The sequence below is a fragment of the Cajanus cajan genome, chromosome 8, assembly GCF_000230855.2.
Source record: "Cajanus cajan strain Asha chromosome 8, NIPB_CcT2T_4, whole genome shotgun sequence".
NCBI lineage: Eukaryota > Viridiplantae > Streptophyta > Magnoliopsida > Fabales > Fabaceae > Cajanus > Cajanus cajan.
The window spans coordinates 55,832,362-55,855,728 of NC_138524.1; the positions used below are offsets into that span (position 1 = coordinate 55,832,362).

Here is a 23,367-nt window from a genome sequence, read left to right on the forward strand (position 1 = left end):
TAGGTGTGATAACCATGCAGGGCAAAAGCAAGCATCTCATGCCAATCTTTATAAGTTACCACCATTTTTTGAACAACTTTCTTGATATTTTTATTTGCTGCTTCTACTGCCCCATTCATCTTAGGGCGATATGGTGAAGAATTATGGTGTTGAATCTTGAAATTATTGCACAACTCTTTCATCATCTTATTGTTCAGATTGGTTCCATTATCAGTAATGATGTGGCTCGGCAAACCGTATCGACAAATTATATCTCTTTTGACGAATCTGACTACCACATTTCTCGTCATGCTAGCATAAGAAGCTGCTTCGACCCATTTAGTGAAGTAGTCAATAGCTACGAGGATGAAACGATGCCCATTTGATGCCTTTGGTTCAATTGGACCAATCACGTCCATTCCCCACATTGAAAATGGCCATGGTGCAACCAAAACATTCAAGGGTGTTGGTGGTGCATGGATATTGTCAGCGTATGTTTGACATTTGTGGCATTTCCTCACATGGCCACAATAATCAGATTCCATGATCAACCAATAATAACCAGACCTTAAATTTTTTCTTGCCATTGCATGTCCATTCATGTGTGTTCCAAATGAGCCTTCATGAACTTCTTCTAATATTTTCTTGGCTTCAATAGCATCAACACATCTGAGCAATACCATGTCATGGTTTCTCTTATAAAGCACATCACCATTTAAGAAGAATCCCATTGCTAGTCTCCTCAATGTCTTTTTATCATTTGCTGAAGCATTAGGGGGATACTCTTTCTCTTTTATGTAGCGCTTTATATCATAGAACCATGGTCTTCCATCTGGTTCCTCCTCTACTGCTTGGCAGTATGCTGGTTGGTCTCGATTTTGTATTCTTATTAATGGCACTTCATTTCCTTGACTTATCTTAAACATTGAAGATAAAGTGGCCAAAGCGTCTGCTAATTGGTTATCCTCGCGGGGGATATGTTGGAAAGTGATTTCTTCAAATTGTTCCATCAACCCCTTGATGTACGAGTGATATGGGATTAACTTTGCATCTTGAGTCTCCCATTCACCCTTGAGTTGATGAACAACCAATGCCGAGTCTCCATATACCTCCAACACTTTAGCTTTGAACTCTAGGGCTACTACAATCCCCATTGCACACGCTTCATATTCTGCCACATTATTAGTGAAATCAAAACCCAACCTTGCGGTAAAAGGGATGAACTGATTCTTTGGAGAAATTAACACTACCCCAATTCCATGCCCCAGTGCATTAGAAGCTCCATCAATCAACAGTGTCCATTTTTCTTCGTTTATGGATTCTTCCTCATCAAATAATGTCATTATGTCTTCATCTGGAAATTCGCATTGCATTGATTGGTAATCTTCTATGGGTTGATGAGCCAGATATTCTGCTAATGCACTACCCTTGACAGTTTTCTGAGTGAAATAAATAATATCATATTCTGACAACAACATTTTCCAACGAGCAATCTGACCAGTGAGAGTAGGCTTCTCGAATATGTATTTGATTGGATCCATTTTAGATACTAACCATGTAGTATGGCTTAACATGTATTGCCTCAATCGTCGAGCAACCCAAGCCAATGCACAACATGTTCGCTCTAATAAGGAGTACCTCATCTCACAATCTGTAAACTTCTTGCTCAAATAATAAATTGCTTGCTCTTTCTTCCCAGAAGCATCATGTTTCCCCAATACACAACCCATAGATTCATCAAGCACAGACATATATAGTATGAGAGGTCTCCCTGGTACCGGTGGTACTAAGATCGACGGCTCTTGCAAGTATTGCTTAATCTTTTCAAAAGCCTTTTTGACAATCTTCATTCCACACCATTGGTTGACTTTTGCGCAATAATTTGAAAATTGGGTTACAAGTAGCAGTCAATTGAGATATAAATCTGGCAATGTAATTCAATCTCCCCAAGAACCCACGAACTTCTTTTTCTGTGCTAGGGGCTGGCATTTCTAGGATTGCTCGCACTTTGTCGGGATCTACTTCTATCCCTTTTTCACTAACCACAAATCCCAACAATTTGCCTGATTTTACTCCAAAAGTACACTTAGCAGGATTCAATCGGAGCTTATATTTTCTCAAGCGCTCAAACAATTTTTGTAGGTTAGTGATGTGTTCTGCCCCTGTTCTCGACTTAGCAATTATATCATCAACATATACCTCTATTTCTTTGTGCATCATGTCATGGAACAAAGTCACCATTGCTCGTTGATATGTTGCTCTAGCATTCTTCAACCCAAATGGCATCACCTTGTAACAAAATGTTCCCCAGGATGTAATGAATGTGGTTTTTTCATGTCTTCAGAAGCCATCTTAATTTTATTGTACCCTGAAAATCCATCCATAAAGGAGAAGAAAGCATGTTGGGCAGTGTTATCTACCAGAACGTTTATATGAGGTAGTGGAAAATCATCTTTAGGACTAGCCCTATTAAGGTCTCGGTAGTCCACACACATTCTGACTTTTCCATCTTTCTTTGGAACTGTTACTATATTGGCAACCCATTGAGGGTATTTGGCTACTGCAAGGAACCCTGCATCCAGTTGTTTCTTGACCTCTTCTTTGATCTTTAAGGAAACTTCTGGTTTCATGCGCCTCAACTTTTGCTTGATTGGTGGATACTCAGGTATTAATGGAAATCGATGCTCAACTATGTTGGAATCTAACCCAGGCATGTCTTGATATGTCCATGCAAAGATATCAACATAGTCGGTCAAAAGCTTAAATAACCTCATTCTCTCATCTCCTTTTAGGGCAGTGCCCACTTTAACTTCCTTCTTATCATTTTCACCTCCCAGATTGATCATTTCAACTTCTTCCTCATGAGGTTGAATTATTTTGTCTTCATGCTCCACCAATCTTCTCAACTAGAATGGGGCCTCTGGGTCATTATCATCTTCCTCGGCTTCGTAAATAGGACGATCAAAATTGTGACATGAGATATTAGCGTTATTATTTTTAATGTGATTATTTTTGGATCTGCAATTTAGGTTCGACAAGAGATAAAATCGATAAATAGATATTGAAACGGAAAAGAAGGGAGGTATAGGACAAAGATAATGATTGGAAGATTCTCAAAATGTATTTCATTCATATGATATACCAAAAAATAACATGCAAGCCCATTTAACAAAAAGTGATACTAAGATCCTGGGCATGTTCATAGAGTTTTGTATTACAATTACTTTGAAAAGGAGTTAAAAATCACAAGAAGTTCGATGATCGTCCAATTGTGAAGTTCTTCATCAGGGTCACATCGATGCACCAAGTTGACGTGTTCATCAACATTTTGATCTTCTTTAGCCATAGCCACTTGGTTCGTGTGTACCAGTCCTCCACTTCTAAAACTTTGATAGAGATCACAAATGGGAATTCTTTTAATCCTTGGCTCCCGATTCTCTATTCGTGCCAGCCTTTTCTCTCTATTTTCCTCTGCAGTTCTTCTTTTATCAGCCCCAGTAAGTTTATATCCCAACCCACATTGGTTCTTATTATCTGGAAACTCTATCAACCTTGTAATTCCATTTAGGTTTTTTCCCAGCCCCTGGCCTGATTGATATCCTCCATTCATCATGACTCTTGCTACCATCATTGTTGCTTTCGATGGTTGTGGGTTCTTTGGCAATGACTCCACATAGGCAGTACTGATTACTTCCAGAGATTGAAAAGAGGTTTCTAGAGCTTCGTCGGCTGCTTCAATATAGCGAGTAGGTGTAGGACTACTCACCAACATGTCTTCTTCGCCTGAGACAATCACCAATTTGTCATCCACTATAAACTTTAGCTTCTGATGCAAGGAAGATGGAACCACTCCAGCTGAATGGATCCATGGCCTACCCAACAAGCAACTATATGTAGGTTTGATATCCATGACTTGGAAAGTGATATTAAAAGTGAAAGGACCAATTTGAATAGGGATTTCAATCTCTCCCATTACCTCCCTACGTGATCCATCAAAGGCCCTCACAATCATAGAACTTGATTTCATATATGTCCCATCACAAGGCAATCGGTCTAATGTGGACTTAGGCATTACATTCAACGAAGAACCATTATCAATCAACACTCTGGCTATAATATGGTCCTGACATTTCACTGAGATGTGTAAAGCTTTGTTATGCCCCCATCCTTCAACTGGGATTTCCTCATCTGTGAAAGTGAGACGATTATTGGCTGTAATGTTACCAATGATACTTCCAAATTTATCTAGTGTAATGTCATTAGCTACATGTGCTTCATTCAAAATCTTCATCAATAACTTTCTATGACTTTCAGAATTCATTAACAATGACAGCAAGGACACCCTGGCAGGTGTACGATCCAATTGATCAATGAGTTTATACTCACTTTGTCGAATGAATTTAATGAATTCTAAAACTTCCTCATCTGGCACTTCCTTCTTCTCTTCCTCATTTTTCACAATAGCATTTTTTCCATTGTTCTTTGTGATATGCTCAATTCCTCCACCGACGGTTGCTTTCCCTTTTTCCCCAAGATTCTTAGTTATATCTCCTTCCCTTAATTTTTCAGGAGTGTAGATCCTACCACTACGGGTCATTCCTCCTACTCCTGCAATATTTGTAACATCGGTTTCCCCATCATTGACTTCTTTCTTTTGTTGTTCATTCATGTTCCCATTTATCTTCACCTCTGTGTTGTATTTCCATGGAATTGCTTTGGTATCCTTGTAAGGAAAAGTTGTTGGGACTTGCACAATAAGAGGCTTATGGATATTTGGTTTTGGCAAAGGCACATTTCTAGTAAAGTGAATTACCAATGGTCTTGGGATAACCACATTTGGTCTTTCTTCTGATTGAGCCATTAACACATCCTCTCCAATTGGAAATTGACTTACTTGAACCAATTTTGAGTCAATCAGATCTTGTAGAATCTTCTTAAATTCATCGCACTTCTCAATAGAATGTATAGCAGTTGGGTGAAGGCCACACATCTCAGCTTCCAATAGGTTTCCCTCAATCATCCCAAATCTACACAATTTTGAAAAAGTGAACCTCATAGAGGTTTTGATTTCCCCTACATTTTTCACTTGTTGATCACACACTTCTTCAATAATGTTTACTAACGAGGAACCATGACCGGGAAGCGGATTAGTCCCCACATTTGGACTATCTTCTTTAAAGCTTAGTAACCCCATATCTATTAAGTCTTGCACCTTATGCTTTAATCCGCAACATCTTTCAGTTGAATGCCCAACACCCCCTGCATGATAATCACACTTGGCATTTGGATCATAACCCTTTGGATATGGTGGTTGAATAGGCTTTAAGGGGAATGGCACTATCAAACCATTGTGAGTTAAATGTGGCAACAGTTCAGTGTTGGTCATAGGGATTGGGACCAATATCCTTTGTTGGTTGTTTCCTTTCTTTTGAGTGTTATCCACATTAGGAGAGGGAGTTTTTGATTGATTTTGTTGAGGTATTGGGACTTGCGATGGTGGTGCAGGTAATCGATAGGCCATCCCAAATTGATAATGTTATGGATATGGAGGTAAAGAAACAGCTGCCACTTGTGGGTTGTACATGTATTGGGGTCGATAACTAGGTGCAAAAGGGACACGATTGGACCCGATAGAGGTTGACATTACTGCATTTGTTTCACCTCCTCTCTTCTTATCTGTATTTGTTGATGGCTTCTTTGCGTACATTGATCCTGTTGATGAGTGAGCAATCTTACCAGTTCGCACTCCCATCTCAACCCTTTCTCCAATAACGACTAGGTCTGAGAAGTTCGATGATACTTTTCCAATCATCCTATTATAAAAGGGTGATTGGAGCATATCAATGAACATTGTAACCATTTCTTTTTCAGACAAAGGAGGTTGTACTTGAGCAGCCACTCCTCTCCAACGCTGGGCATACTCTTTAAAAGTTTCATTCTCCTTCTTCAACATATTTTGCAATTGTGTGCGATCTGGGGCCATGTCCATGTTGTACCTGTATTGCTTTAAGAACGCTTCTGCCAAATCTTTCCACGTATGTATTCGTCCTCGCTCCAAGTTCATGTACCAACCCAAGGCAACCCTTATAAGGCTTTCCTGAAAGAAATGGATTAACAATTTATCATTGTGAGCACATGAGGCCATCTTTCTACAATACATGGTGAGATGGTTCTTTGGGCATGTGTCCCCTCTATATTTATCGAATTCAGGAATCTTGAATTTAGGAGGGATCACAACATCAGGAACTAGACACAAATCAATAGCATTGAGTCCATAATGATCAACTCCCTCAATTGCCCTTAATCTTTCTTCCAAAAATTGTATTTTGTCTTTAGATGAGTTATCCTCGAGTTGGCTAGGGTGCGTAATGATAACTGATGTGGGAACGACTCCTTGGTGGATCGAGGGGCCTCCAACTTGAGTCGTGTCAACCGGTGGTGTATGTACATGGGTATAAGGCATTTGGATGTGAGGTTGAGTTGGAATTTGTGGTCCACTTGTTTCAAGGTTTGGATCTTGGGGTTGTGTTTGGTTCAGTGGGTTTAAGACAGAGGTAATGGGATTATTCTCATTATTATTAGCCACTGGTGGCGTATATCCCGGAGGCAAGCCATATGGAGGGAATAGAGTTTGAGCATTATGAATCTGGTTTTGAGGGTTCATGGTGGAAGCGTGATGATCATTTTCTGAAGTGTTTGCAGCCACTGGTGGTGTATAGCCTTGGGGTAACCCATATGGAGGGAACTGGACCTGAGTATTTTGGTTTGGCTGTGGTGGAGGAGTGAACCCAGGGGGGTAAGCAGGTGTAACATGAGGTTGCTCAGACGAATTCCCATTTGTATCCCTTCTTGACTCCATTGATTGTAGCATGTCCAAAATCTTACTCATTTGTTCTTTCAACTGATTAACATCTCCTCTCAACTCGTCATGTTGTTGTTCCAAATCTTCCACTACTCCCTCCATGATCCTGGTCTTGGCGCGTGTCCAATAAGGGTGTTGAAGGGATATTTTCTTTGCCTCAATACTTGTTTTTCGTTTCACTTTCACGCACTGTGCAAGATTATGTGATGAATATGAAAATGCAATTATTATGCTTTTGTATATGGGAAATTGTTAGAGCACCATAAGTCACCTGGCTCGTGTGTGAACATCCCCTAAAACTATTCCCTAAAATGTCACGTCATAGGTACTAAGTTTCACAAAACATGAATCGAGAATTTGCATGAGCGCCTTTAGTGTTGTTTTTTCTTTAGAACGTCGCGTTCTAAGTATTAGATTTAATACAAGATTCAGATGTAATTTGTGCGTGAACTTTTATTTTCAAACTTCCATTATACTATAAGCATGAAGTTACATGAAGGAGTGAAACAATAGTAAAGAGAAAGACATCAACAACCTTCTTCATTAAATAGATAAAGTGAAGTACAAAAGTTTAGAAGGGTGGAGCATTACAAAATACATATATGATATTTCTCATACAACTTAAAGCAAAATACAAATCATTTATCACTAGTAGTCATCTTCTTCATCTGAGATATCATATCTCTACAATAATCAAGGAACGCATGAATCTCTATGGGAGTGGACAGCAGGTTTATCATTCCTTTAGCTCTTTGCAATAAGTAAGAGGCATCACTGAGCATTCCTTTGATTTGTTGAACTTGATTCACGAGGTTACGTGCCCAGAATCTTTGATTTTCTTCATGTATTTCAACAGCATTCCTCAATTGCCCCACTTCCTCTACTAGTTCCATAAAATGTTGATTTCTTGCATTTAGTGTGGCTTGATGTTGCAAGACAAGATTGGCATTTAGTTGTTTTTCATCTTGGACTCTACTTTCATACTCAACCACAACCCTTTTCAATTGTTGTTTCAAATCCTCAAGTTGCCTTTTTGCATTTCTTTCAGCTTCCTTGGACTTTTTCCATGCCTCTCTCCATTGTTCACTATTAACTCTAGCCTCATCTCGCTCTCGTCTTCGTAATTTTAGCTCTGTGGCAGCAGCCTCTAGACAACTTCAAGTGTTTAACTTGCATTCTTCTTCTATTCTTGCTCGTTTGTTGGCTAACTCAACGTACTTCTTTACTTTTGTAATTTCTTCTTGTGAGGCTTTATGTTCTTGGCGAGTCTGTATCAATTCCTTCTTCAATGCTTCTTTTTCGTTTTTAGACTTTTCCAGCTCTTTTTTGAGTTCCTCGATTTTCTCCAAACTCATGGGATCTTGAATTGTTGTTTCTTTAATAACTGGAACCGAGCTACGAAATGGCAACTTGACCCTTTTCACTCTCTCACAAAGCCATTGGTGATAACTTCCCTCTACAGTGTAACTTCTTTTCCCCAACTCTCTTCCTTTCTTAATCACTCGATCCCAAGCACGTCTAATCCTGCTAAGCATATCCAAGTCTTTACTCATTTCATAGACAATGAAGGGAGTGATTGACTCTTCTGTAGGTGGGCTCCTTATTGGATAACCAAATTGCCTTATTACAAGAGCTGGATTGTAGTTTATGCACCCTCTGGTTCCCATCAGTGGTACGTTAGGGAAGTCTCCACATTGGCAAATCACTTCACTTATGTCTTGCTCACAAGAGTACCACACAATGGTCTTCTCGCTAAGACTTGCTATGTTGTGGGCCCATTCGCTTTTGCTTATAGTCTATATCTGTCTTCCTTTTTTGAACATGTGAGTCATGAACCACAAGTATAATGTAGGCAAACAACACAAAATCATCCCCCCTTTTCTTTCATGGCGTAAATTAAGTGTGTGGTATGTATCAGCAAGAATGGCAGGTACAGGGCTTCTCCTCTCATGCTTGTAGGCCAAGAAAACATCAATTGCAGCAAAGTCAACAAAGTCTTCAATATTTGGGAACAAAACAATCCCATAAATGATGAGTGCGAGCACATCCATGAAACCATCCCACTTTTCATTTTCTTCCAGACATAATGCATATCCTTCTAAGTAGGCTCTTGAGAAACCTTTAACGCCTCCTTTCATCTCTTTCTTACTTGCTAGCTCCCTTACTCCAATCCCCAAGGTTGCAGCAGTTGTAGCTAGTGAGGATAATGACCCATATATAGGTAGGGCTTTTTGTTCCCTAAAGGAATATCCAGTATTTGTTCAAATTCTTCAATTGTTGGAGCAAGTTGGAAATCTTGGAAGGTAAAGCATCTTAAAGGAGGGTCGTAGAATTGAGCTAAGGCAGTGAGAGCTCCTTCTTGCACGGTAACTTCTAATAGGTTAAGAAACTTTCCAAATCTTACAACAAAAGTTCGGCGTTGGCTATTTTTCAGCTTGTTACTGAGATCCCTTAAACTCTTCAAATTAGGTTGTCTGATCTTCAACTTCAATGTCTTCTTCAAATTTGATTCCATGTCTCTTAGAGAATGTTCACAACGAGTATTAGGTCTTTATGGTCCCTTAACAACCTAGAAATGGATGCAACATGCCATTTATGATTCTATCTATTTATTTTGCATGATTGTTGAAATGCAAAAATTATTTTCATCTATTTTATATGAAATGCATGATACTTGTTATAAAATGATGTAGTAAAGGAAGAGAGAGCGAGAGAGTTTCTTTATTTTGTGCATAGGTTATGTTATTTGACTACAGAGGTAGAATACTGATCCCCTTGCATCTTATGAAGGATTCTCCTAACAATAAAAGGCTATAGGGCCATTAATATGTGTTCCTCACAATAGGTGGTTCTATAATTCTAAAATAGGTTTCTAGAGCCAATAACCCCTTTTTAGAATATCAATCACAACAATAGGTAAACTATTAGAAGTGATAATACCCTTGAAAGGATTAAACTCTAGGTGAGGCCTTCATGATAACCAAACAAGATGTACATCTAGAAGGTTACCACTACTCGACCTCTTACTTATCCTAGGTTGCACTCAAGTCCGGGCATAGGACCTCGCTCATAAACGTGTGTGAAAGTGTATAGGTGAAGTGTGTGAAGGGAGTAATCCTAAACTAGCCAATCTGCGAAACAAACAACAAACATGATATAACAAAATCTTCTACCCTAAAGTTCAAATACCCAACACAAATACACGCAAATAAGACAAATAATGAATAAGGAAAATATTTATTAAAAATAAAGGTGAGGTAAACATTTTAAAACTTATTATTAATTTGCTTAATTAATTATTATAGGTTTGACTCTAAAAAATAATCTCCAGTGGAGTCGCCATCTGTCGCAACTGAGATCGCGACGGGACGGCGAAAAATAAATTAAAAAATAGGGAGTCGCCACCAATGTTATTTTTTACGGAAAAACATTGGAAAAACCATAAAATAGAAAATAGTCTACGAAAACCAAATTTTTGAGTTCGGGAGTCAATTACGTGTGAGGAAAGTATTAGCACCTCACAACGTTCGTCCTAAGACAATTACCTTTAATTAATTAAGCAAATTTATTATAACTTTTAAAATATTTACCTCACCCCACATTAATATAAATTAACAATCAAATATATAGTTTAATAAATGTTTTTATTTTAATGAGTACTAAAATTATTTATATTATTATTATTAAAAATGAGATAATATTGTTATTTTTATTTTTTTGGCTCGACAGGAGAGATTTCCTGCTCCTACGTATCTCCATGTGTAATGAAAAATTAGAGTCACGTAGTTCTTTGGTAGAAAATATTTGTGTGTTGATATTTTTAAATTAATTTGTTTATTATTCTTCTTTTAAAAAGGTTAGGGTTTTTGAACTGTCACAGCTCATATATCCCAAAATATAAAAATTGACAGAGGTGTACACCAAAGTCAGATATTTAATTATTTAAAAAAACATTGTTATTGTTAATATTGTTATTATTGTGGTACATATTTAAAAAGATTTTGATTAGATATTTTTATTATTTTAGGAAAATTAAAGATATCAAATTATCACAACTTGTATCTTAAATTTAAATGTTAAAAAGATATTACATCTAATAAACTATTTTTTCAATAAAATCTTCAAATATTTATATTAAAAATGTGATAATACTTTTTATATTATATTTTGAATTTAAATAAGAAGAACTTTAAGATAACAAATTGTCACAATTTGCACCTTTAAGCCCTAAAATTAAGGGAATGTCACATCCCTATAATCCTTTTTAAATGATAGATATTATTAATGTCAATATTTATAAAAGATATTATTCTCAATATTTTTTGTGGAATAGTTACTAATTTTTATCATTCTCATTATTATCATTATTATGTGAAAATCCAACATATAATAACTTTAAATAATCAGATAAAATCAATTGCCTTAATTTTTGTATATAATTATTAGCCTCAATTACATAAATTTAATATATTGTAAATTATACTCCTAAAACCTTATTTTTTTTCCAGAAAAATGAATAAATGGGCTAGGCCCATACGTGAGTTAAAAGGAAAAAGAAGACAACAACAAAAAAAATTCTAATTATCTAAAGACCAACACATCAAATGGGCTTGGCCTACATAATTAAAAAAAATAAAAGGAATAACCCTAAACTATGAAACAGAAAAAGGAATGAAAGGAAACCATCATAAACCCTTATGTTAGGGTTATGAGAGAAGCTCTCTACTTTCTCTCCGCAGACGATGCACTGGTGCTTGTCGGAAGAAAATTGGCGCACGACACCATTGCGGCTGGCCGAGCGAGTGAAACAGAAAAGGAAAACGGTAGTGAAAGAGAGTAACTCGGAGGTAAGAGGGTCACCGTTGGAAATCGTTTCCTGAAGGTGACCCACGGTGATTCTTGTGGGGATTTGTTTGGGGAAGGAAGAAGAAGCAAACACCGCTGTCGAAAATCGTTTCCGATGGTGGTGGCTCAAGGTGGTTTTTGTATTTCGGCCACAGACTCACGGAGCACGGCAGAGAGGTGACAGTGTAAACGAAAGGGAAAAGAAAAAAACAAAATGGAAGAACACACTGCTAGAAATCAGCACGTACAACAAATCATTAGGGTTAGTATTTTTCTTTTCTCTCTTTTGCGTAATAAAAATGAGGTGCAAACACCATTATCACTATATATACAAAAGAAAATGTTAAAATACAGTGGGTGAAGATGATACCACAAATTTGAGGTTTCGGCTTGTGCTCCTTGTTTGAGTTTTTTCTTCAGATTATATCCCAGCCAACATGGTTTCTCTGTTGCGTTTCTGTTAATTAATTTTTTCATCCTCTTGTTCATATTGTGTTCTGGTGTTTATAGGCACACACTTTCTCTTTTTTTTTTGAATTTGGTTAATCTTTCTCTGCCAAAATCCCTAAATTTAGGGATATGGCTTGTGAATCTGGTTAAGAGTCAATTTTGGAGATTTTTGCAGGACATGGTGACTCATTTGCAGTGGTAAGGTAGCTCTGTGAGAATTGTAGCAGAGTAGTTGAGGGGGAGCAGTTGCTGGGGTTAACGGAAGATAATGGAAGATACGAGCAACATGGTTTTTTCTTCTTATTTTTCTATTTTGTTTTTTTGTTTGTTTTTGTTTGTTTTTTTTTTGCTTTTAATTTGTATTATATTTTGTAATATGTATGGACTAGACTTTATCATATAATTTGATTTATATAGGAAGACAAAATTTGGAGTTAACAATCCTCGATGTTAGTTTTCAAATGTCGTTGGAATCACTCAAAAAGGAAGTCTATGACTCTAGTTATGATCAAATTAGTGAACAAAGGTTAGACTATCAAATTTTGACTAAAATGTTAGGGATTGTAATTTTTAAAATAGTAGATGGTAGAATTACTCTTAAGATCAACATAGAAATTATAGATAATTGTCTTAACTTTCTAACAAAATTAAGATCAACTTGATAGCATGTATAAAGCTCTATATATTGTGTTTGGATCACATGAGGTCTTAGAAGATTAACTTATGGAAATGTAGTTTATGGGTGGTGAATGTGAATGACTTACCCTTTAAGTGTTCGATCTTATAAATAGTTTGAGTTACCTATATCAATGTTAGGAAAGATAAATCATGAGAGAGGACAATTGTGAATAAGTTATGATGTGAATGATTGTAAATAATTTGAGGTGTTTTGATGATAGTGATGTCTAAGGAATTAATGTATAATATTAATAATGTTGGGGCAACTAGTTAAATTATTAATTGAAATGCTTAATTTGATGTTGATCTCTTAGTGACTATGGCTAAGGTATTAATATGTGGTTAGATAATTTCATAATGATTCTATCTTGAGGTGTATTGGGTGAAATTGTGTAAATGTGTGTTTGAATTGTGAACATGTGACTCTTGTGTGATGCAATGTGTTGTGTGTGTGCATTGGTTATCTTGTCTAAGGAAAGATTCTTGTGCTATTTGGTGGGTATGATTGATTATGATGATTGAATATGAAATTTTGATCTTATGATGAGTGAATACAACAAATGGAATGATGTTGGCAAATTGTATTGATATTGGCAAATTGTTGTAAATGAAAAATTGTTGAGTATGAAATTGATAACATATTGCATCGAGTCTCGTGTGAATATGCATCATGTGCATATTGGAAAATCATTTTGTGTGAATTATGTGAGGGTCATGCAAATTGGAAAATTGATACATATATGTTTATACATATATATTTGACTGGCACTACATGCATAAGTAAATTGTAGTCTGTGTCCATTGCATTATGCATGTGAATGTGGTTTGTGTTATGAGTTAACTGATTAATGATATAATTAATTATGATTGATTTAATTGTATCTTGTTGTTATTGGTTTGACTATATATATCTATATATGATGATGTTATGTTGTCCTTGAGCGTATTTGGCTATCCAACTTTTATACTACGCTGTGACCTAAAGTGAGATGTTTCTCATTTCCTTTTTTTTTGTTGTTCTATATGTACGTTCTTGTAGGTAAGGCTTATCAAAATGTTGATAATGTTGGTGACGAGACTAAGTCCTTATATAAGAGTGCTTTAATAAGATATGTGACATTGGGGATAGATATGATTTATTATTTTGTTGTTTATTCATTCTTTAGAACATGATGTTAAACTATTTGGTTATGCATTTATTTTGAAGTTTTGTTAGAGTATTGACATAAAGAGTTTGTTGTGTGGTATCCTCTACCAGATTTGATATTACTCATTTGATTACTTATGCATGAACTTAATTTTTTATTAAAGAATTTTTTATTTCACTTATTGTTACATGTGGGCTAGAGGTTACAATCACAACCAACATGTAGCCACCAATTTGACCAAATCATCAACATTCCATGCAACACTCGTCATATGATCCAAGAACTACAAAACTCCACATTTTCACCATACAATCCAAAAATTCAACAACACAACCACATTTAATGAAATCAAATTTCATGCAACTAAACAATAATCCAACAACACCAGGTTCTAGATTCCTTAACATTAGGGTCAAAGTGAATCGAGGAAGAAGAAGAAGAAGATAAAAGATGAGCTCCAAGCACTCGAAGCTCTGCATCATTGTCCTCACAACAACATTCGAGGTTTTCTAATACATTTAATCCAAGAACAACCAATTAGCTGCACTTTGAGAAGGCTAAGGAAGAAAGAAGAAATCTTAAGAAGACAGGGTCTCTCTCTAACTTATCTCTTTAGGTTCTTTGATAAATGAGTTTATGAGACTCAAATCTCAAAAAGAAACCTTATATACATTTTTCCTTAGGTTCAATTGGACCTCTAGGCAAAGAAACCCTCAAAAATACATAAAGACTCCTCAAGAGTTTCTTAATTCCCTAAATCTCTCAACATCCCTCAAAACACTAGAACACATAATTATTTTTAAAAGAGAATAATTAACGAAAACTTACAATATTACAAAACATTCTTCAAGTAACCAAGAATAGTCTAGCAAAAAATTGATAAAAACAATAAATAATGACAAATTTTCTTGTACCAAAGACCATTAAGTCTTATATAAAGAGTTGGTCTCTCCATACGAGTTAATGAATTAAAGTTTGTATCTTTGTGAAAAAATATATTCATATTATTTAATGTTTAGCTATATCTTGAGAAAAATTAATTTTTTGAAAGAGAAGGCCTATAAAAAAAATTATATTTTTTTCTAAAAAAATAATTACTACAACTCAATATTGTTTGAGGATATTTTTTTCATTTCACAAACAATAAATGCACAAATTAATTGATGTAAGATTATTCTAATTTAATCAATAATTTTAAATTTAAACATTAAATAGTTGGATATACACGAAAATATAATTATTTCACAGTCTTTTTTTTTTCTTTTAGATTATCTCATACTAAATAACTTCAAAAAAAAAAAAAAAAATCAGGCACCTCACTTTTTGTTATTTATATTTTATTTTTCTCTCTCTTAATATATTTTCCCCCTCTCTCTTTACTTTCACAACCAACCAAACTCTCAATATGTGTAAGAAACAAAATAATTAAATTAAATTCATTTGCAATATAACAAAGTTTATAAACAATTAATTCATAATCCTGTGATCATAAATTAAGAAAAGTAAATATAATTATAATTCGGTTTAAATATGTAATTGTTTCTTGAAAATGTGATTTGATTTGTACCTTTGAATCCTTGAAAATACTAGGTACATGTTTTACATGATGGCAACCTACTAACCAATACATCTGCATCACCAATCGCTAAAGACAAAGTACTTTTAAATTATGACAAATGTTACACGTTTCCTTAGCACGAGACCCTTTTGACATAAATTAAAAGGACACCAACAATTCCTTTTTTCTTTTGAAATTTGACTTACATATCATTAGTCTCATGAAACTGCATATAATATATATAATAATTTTTAAACAATTAATAGAATTAGTTTTTTCAAGAAAAAAGGATAAGGAGAATGTGTAATCTCATAATTTTTATAAGTGTTTATGTAATTTACTTCTTCTCTTTTAGACGTAAAAACAGCACGGTCAAGTTTGAATTTATAATTTCATGTCAGTTAATTATAGTTTTAATTGAGTTTTGTAAATTTTGTATTTTTAGTCTTCATATATTTTGTTTATTTCTATAATGACTAAAAACTAAAATTTATAAAATTACATAAATTAAACAGGAAACAAAAAGGACTAAAAATAGAATATTTTTGGTTATACAAATTAAAAAGGTGAAGTTGACGAAATTATAATGAAAAAATTAATTAAACCTAAATTATATTATTTCTCATTAGCTCTGTAGTGTGTCTATAATGCATAGAAATACACACGTTGAATAAAAAATAAAATGAAAGTATTGTAGAATCATAATTAACTACCTCAATTATTGAAAATGTACAATATATATGTAATATTAGTCAAGCTTAACTAAAATAACTTAGCGGTAACGGTTGATCCACGCTTAAGCAAGGTTAGGGGTTCGAATCCTGTCTTGTGTATACAGCCGCGTTAAATCTTCATCGCTATCGACGGTGGATATTCCAGGAACAAACCAAAAAGAAAATAGCTTAGTTTTCATTTAAAATTGTCCTTCGATTCCTTACACCACGAGATAATAACTCATTAATACATAGACAGTTAGATAGATTCCACTGACAAAGTACTAAGAATATTATACAAAGGAAAATTTTCAAACTAACTAAGGAATATAGGAATAATAATTCACCTACAATACCGCATAGGTTGCCATTCTTCGGGCCTAGTACATACTTCAACAATAATAGGTCAAACTTAATAAACAAGAATTACATGTAACATACAAAAATTATTCTTAATATGTGTAAGTATAAATTATTTTATATATATTTATATATAATTTTAAATAAAATTTATGAAAATATTTTATGTGTCGATATAATTTATATTTGAAGGAAAACAAAAATTTGGTATGAGGGGGTAAAAATATTTTTATAGCACTTAATATGTAAATAGTTTATTATCATTTATACTTTTTATATCTCTTTCTATCACATTATATATCAATCACACATATTTATAATATGTGTAAATATAAATTTATTTGATATATATTTATATATAATTTTAATGTTAATTTTGAATAGGATTTATATGACATATTTTATGTGTCAATATAGTTCATATTTATGATAGAGGCAAAAATTTGGTTTGAGGAGATCAAAACATTTTTTAACACTTATATGTAAATATTCTAACATTATAAATAATTTATTATCATTTATACTTTTTTTTATCTCTCTTTCTATCATGTTATATATCAATTTCACATATATTTCTCTCTTTTTCTTTTCTTAAGTGTAAACTAACATGATAACTTTTATCTATCAATTTAGACAATGATCCTTCTAGGTTCTCCCCTCCCTCCAACCTCTGTTTATAGTTACATTTTTTAATAATATATCAACATATATATTGTAAAAATAATTTTTAGTGACAAATATTTTGTCGTTATAAGGTGTGTGTCACTATTTAACATTTTTTTTAAGTGATACAAAATGTGCAAGTAATTGTAATGTGTGTTTTAAAATAAAAAATTATATGTATTTTTTTTTCTTCACAGTATAATTCTGTAAAATAAACTAAAAATGAGATAATTGAAAAATCGATAGTTTTATTTTTCTAAAATATAGTATTTGTATTTTAATTGTTTAATTGATATCTTGGTTTCTTAATATTACAAAGAAAGTGATGATAATATATTAATATATATGTGATATTTTGTTACATATGACATTGTATATTCATAAAAATAAAAATAGCGTGGAAAAATAAAAGAAAAAAAATGTAATAGAATGATTTTGCATTCATTTTTTTTTAACACTTCATTTATTTAAAAATTAAAATACATTTTTCCTCTCTTAGTTTGATATAATAAAAAGAACTTACAAAATATCCCATATAACTCGATTTTTTTTTAGGTAATATAAACAATAATTTTTTTATTAGAATATAAACAATGAATTAAGAAGAAGAAAAATATTATAATAGCATTTAAATGTTTTTTATCAAAGCATTTTAATGTCTTAAACTTCTTTTTCTTTCGATTCAAATTTTTTTTCTTCCGAAGAAGACGAATATTTATTAGGGACTCCATTTTATCTTTTTATTATTATTATTTCAAATTCTAATAAAAATAATAATTAATGAATAACAAATATTTTTATCAAAAAGTGATTTTAAAAATTTTTTACTATGATTTTTTTTAGCACATTTTAATAAAAGAATTAACATATACTCACGCACCATCTTTGAAAAATAATATTGTTTAAACCTGAAGATAAATATAGATGACAAATTTTACTCTTTCGATATAAATATTTAGCATAATTGTATAAGCGAGACTCAAACTTAATATAATTGATTAAGTTACATCAATCTCACTCATGTTAATTCTTATAATAAATCGATAGAACACTTTTAATATAATTTTTAAGGAAATTTTATTAATTAAGACATTTTAATAATAATTAGAAAAACTTTTTTTTATTTGTTGTTATAACCAAACAAGATAAATATATTTATAAAATTTATATCTTATTCCTTTCATGTTTTATTTTTTATTTTTTAACTAAAAAATGATGATTGTTCACTATGTTAATAATTGATTATTACAAGTGTTTACATGTCAATACATTTAAAGGTTGGTCTCTCAAATTTTCTAGAAAACTTATCTTTGTATTTGATCAAGAATACTTTTTGATATTAAATAAAATAAAATATTTATATATTTTAAAGTTGACAGTTCTGAAGTTAAATCACATTTATATGGTTTAAAGTTTGAGTCTTATTCTTTTCAATGTATTTTTTTTATTGAAAATAAATTTATGTAACAATCTAACATGTCAGTAAATTTATCACAGTTCAGTTATTACATAGCAAAAACATACATATCTACATTTATTCTAGGGTTATCATGCAACAACTATATAAGTATTTATGAAAGTTATACCTGTATAAGGTAGAAAATAAGCAACTGAACACACACACAACTACACAATACATAATTATGTACAAAATAAGCTCTACTTGTTGATCAAGCTTTTATAAACTACCTGGTTACATCTAAGTAACCTTAACAAAAAGAGACACCAACAACATGAATCAACACCAAGACATCCAAGTCAATCTTGTTGATCCCACACCAAGGCATATTTTAAATCTTAAATCTTAAACTCTAAACTCACACACACACTCATCACCAACAAAAGGGAATTTTAGTTTTCAGAGAACTTCTCTCTAAAATTCTTAAAATTTGAATTTATAAGATTTTCGTTTCAAGAAAAACCTTATATATTTTTTTTGAGATGAACCAACTTATCTTTGACTTAACTAACTTAGAGACCAACTCAACCCTCAAAATCCCTTGACTCTTAAGATCTTAACAACAATACTCATATAAAAAAAAATACTCCTATTTGATTTCTACACTTTTTTAATCCATATATCCTTTAATTAGTATAAACCATCCATTATTTTATTTTATGTTTTTTCTCATTTGTTTCGGTCTTCCATATTTCTCGTAAATTACCTTTTAATCATTATAAATCACTTATAACTTGGCACTATCTCTCATTTACTCAAATGTAAACACAAAGGATTTTTTTCAATAATAATCAATCTCTATATATTATATATGAATGATTATCTTGCACAAAAATATTTTCAAGGATTATTCTTTTATGAGAGACTTTTAAGAATTCTTTAAATTTATTATCTAATTCAATTTTATATTTATTAATTATTTAAATTTTAATATTTTTAAAATAAATTACTAATATATAAAAATAACTTTGTACTGCAATATAAATTATTTATTTTAAATTTAAAATATAACTTATATATTTAAAAATATTTATTTATTCAATTTTGAAATAATATATATCTAATCAAATATAGTATATATATATATATGATTTATTATAAAATTTAGTATATAATAAAAATTTAACCTATAAAACGAACATGCTAAAATGTTAGTATTAATAATAAATAAAAAAATAAAAAAAATTATAAAAGTAATTTTATTTTTATTCATTTGAAAGATTACATGGAAATTTCTTTAAATAGAGAAAAATAGTAAAATTCTCGTTAAAGAAAAAGAAAAATTAAAATTTTTAAAATCAATTTTTTTCTTCTTTTTCTCTTAAATTAAAACAAAGACATCATTATTTATATATTTTTCCTTTATTTCCTTTATTCTTTTTAGCATTCATAATATTCATCTACACAATCCAATATAATAAAAACTGAAAAATTGGTAAAAAAAATACAAAACTGAAAACTGAATAAATAAAAAAAATAAACAAATCAGGGAAAAAATATTGAATCTGATTGAACCAAATCTAGGATTTAATTTTATGAATGTAATATAAACTTGCTCATACATTTAGAAATTCATGAAGTTGTGAATTTAAAATAGCACTCACATCTATAATTTTAGTAACTACTCGAGTAAAAGTGTATATATATATATACGAGGAGGATTCAAACGACATCGATGTAATTTTAACTAAGTGTTACATTGTTCAATAACTTTATATTAATTGTGAATTTTGTAAATCCAACCGTTAGATTGAAAGTTTATATCTTTTAGATCATATATACAAAATTTTATATTAATCCAAGATGATTTGATACTTCATTCTTATAAAAAAAAATTGACGTAATATATTTATTTCAAAATATACTAAAATATGATTTCATACGTCAATTTTGTTTTATAAGAATGAAGTATCAAATCATTTTGGATTAATATAAAATTTTGTATATATGATCTAAGAGATATAAACTTTTAATCTAACGGTTGGATTTACAAAATTCACAATTAATATAAAGTTATTAAGCAGTGTAACACTTAATTAAAGTTACACTGGTGTCATTTGAACCCTCCTCATATATATATATATATATATATATATATATATATATTCTTGCAAAAAGAAAATGAACCAAATTTAATTTTCTTATTAATTTTTTATTTATTTTCATCTATTTAAAATATAGAAATATTATTTTTATTATAAAATAAGATATTTTTGTTTTAATAAATATAAAAAAAATTATTTATTTTTCCACTTCTTAATATCTAAAGTCACTATTTTTTTTATCTCAAACGATCATTATAAATAAATAAATAACTTTTACTTTATAGTATATAATTTTTTTAAAAGATGTAATGCATTAGCATAACATCACTAGTAATTATAAATAACACTATTTAATTACTTAATATTTTAATAAAAATATATAGTTAAGATTAATCACTTAATAACAAGGGCTAGAAACATTACTAAATTTTAGAAAGATAAAAAAAATTACAATAATCCAAAATAAAATTAAAACCATCTCATTTGTTGTAATTAAAAACATACTTAAACTAAATATATTATGTAAATTTATTTTTAAAACTATGTTTTAAAGACTTAGATTCTTGTTATAATAATGACTTATAAATGAAATATTTTATATTTAAAATTATTTTTATAATTATATTAATAATTTTAAGAAATAAAAATTGATCAATAAAAACTATTTTATATTAGATTTAAATTAAATTTAAAACCAAATTAATTCAATAATTAATTAACAAAATCAAATAATTTTCCTTATGAAAATTGATGAAAACCAACTAGAAAACACCCCCAAAGAGTAACTAAACACAACAACCGACATATTTCAATTTATTTTTCCATATTATATATACTCCAACCACTAAATTATATATAGAGAGAGATTTAGATGGTTTAAGGTTCACAGAGTTTCCAGAAGTTGCTATTAGCCTATTTAGTATTTACTCACTTTCTTTCTCTCTCCACCTCCATCTCTTCTTTCAATACCCCTTTTAATAGTCAAACACCCTCTTTCGTCTTCCCCAACCCTTTCTCATACAAATTCCACAAACTCCAACCAAACCCAAATCCAAGTACCCTTTTGCCTACTGGATTCAAAGGTTTCACCTTTATATTGTGGGGTGCCTCAGAGAAGGAAAAAAAATATATAGCAAGAGAAAAGGGAAAAAAAAGATGCTGCAGTTGTTCTTCACAGTGGCTTTCTCTGCGGTTCCTCTGACCCTTTACGTGCCACCAATCAGAAGCTTAAACCTCTTTGTGGAAACTATGGAATATGTTGTCAGAGAATCAAGAACTTACAGGAACAGGGTTTATCCACGCCTACGAGTAGCATGGTCTAGGATGTTGGATCTTATGCTCTGCAACAACAACGTGAGGTAGATATGTCCAATTTCGAGAATCAAATATTGTTTTGATTTTGAAGATTGAGGTTGAACCACCACATGATACACCTTGTTGTAAATATGTTTTCCCTTTTTACTTTTTTTTTCTTTTCTTGGACCCCTTTTTCTAGTTCTTGATTTTTTTTTTTTAATTTTTTTTTCTTTGGTTTACATGACATCAGTTCCCAATCTGCAATAAATATGTACGGAGGTTGTGAGTTTGTTTTTTTGAGCAGTTTTGCTCTTGTTACGGATTGTTCTTGTTATTGTTGTAATTTTGTGACTTCTTTTTGACCATTTGAGGTGATTCTTGTTCAATATTGGTTAACCTAGAAAGAATAATGGAATTTTCTGTGTTCATCATTGTTGAGACTTGAGAGGTAATTTTTTTTTTTTTTTCTGTTGTGTTGAAGATGAATTTTTTTTTGCTTTATATAATTTGGTCCTTAGCTTCATGTAAGATTTTGGACCACAAAGGTGATGCCACTTGTTTCACATACCAAATGCCGGTGTAGAATGGCAATGGCAAAGGATATACGTTTTTTTTTTCTTTAAAAAATAAATTAGTTATTTGCGACTAGGACAATTCTGTTACAATATTATTTTTTGTATTATGGCTTCATGCGATTATTTTTTGAAAAATGGAAAACGTCACCTCGTTTTGAGTGGACAAATTGCATGAAAAATATAGAAGAAAAAATAGAAGTAACAATTAATATGATAAGAAAAGAGATAAACAACAAATAGAGTGATATGATGAAATAGAGAGAAAAGATGAAATAAAAAAAATATATATATATATATACGGTAATAAATTTAATTTTTCCATATAAATGTAGGGAACTTGATAAAAAAATGTCTTTAATTATAGAGTTATAAAAGAAATAAAAATAAATATTTAAAAAAAAGAGTAAGTGTTATTTGCATTGATAGTATAAAAATAATTTTACATAATTATTCATAAATTTTTGTGAATAATAAGCTTTTTATTCGATCATAAATTTCTATAAATGATAAGTTGTTCATTTTCATACTAACTTAATAGTAGTAAGTATTTAATAGTAACTTATAATTGATTGACAAAATAATTTTTTTTTACAATAACATTAACATACTATTAAACTCCTTTTTAATATAGATTTCTTTGTAAAAATATGCACAGAATCTGAAATTTTTGTATGCCGGTGAGAGCAAGATTATTTTTATTAATAAAAATAATGTAATAATAGTAATGAGAATCTAT

General features: G+C 31.3%; 2 protein-coding genes across 2 annotated transcripts; one reads left to right on the plus strand and one right to left on the minus strand.

Moving 5' to 3' along the window:
- Window positions 1-3,199: 3,199 nt before the first annotated feature.
- Window positions 3,200-5,500, minus strand: LOC145950573 (uncharacterized). Its single transcript, XM_083061673.1, has one exon. The coding sequence runs from the start codon at window positions 5,498-5,500 to the stop codon at window positions 3,200-3,202; it is 2,301 nt and encodes a 766-aa protein (XP_082917799.1).
- Window positions 5,501-21,685: 16,185 nt separating this feature from the next.
- Window positions 21,686-22,487, plus strand: LOC109790608 (DIS3-exonuclease-like protein). Its single transcript, XM_020349793.3, has one exon. The coding sequence runs from the start codon at window positions 21,916-21,918 to the stop codon at window positions 22,120-22,122; it is 207 nt and encodes a 68-aa protein (XP_020205382.1). The 5' UTR covers window positions 21,686-21,915; the 3' UTR covers window positions 22,123-22,487.
- The last annotated feature ends 880 nt before the right edge of the window (window positions 22,488-23,367 follow it).

Excerpts from the sequence above, each read along its gene's own strand:
- LOC145950573 (XM_083061673.1), bottom strand. The coding sequence starts at position 5,500 with ATGGCCTATCGATTACCTGCACCACCATCGCAAGTCCCAATACCTCAA.
- LOC109790608 (XM_020349793.3), top strand. The coding sequence starts at position 21,916 with ATGCTGCAGTTGTTCTTCACAGTGGCTTTCTCTGCGGTTCCTCTGACC.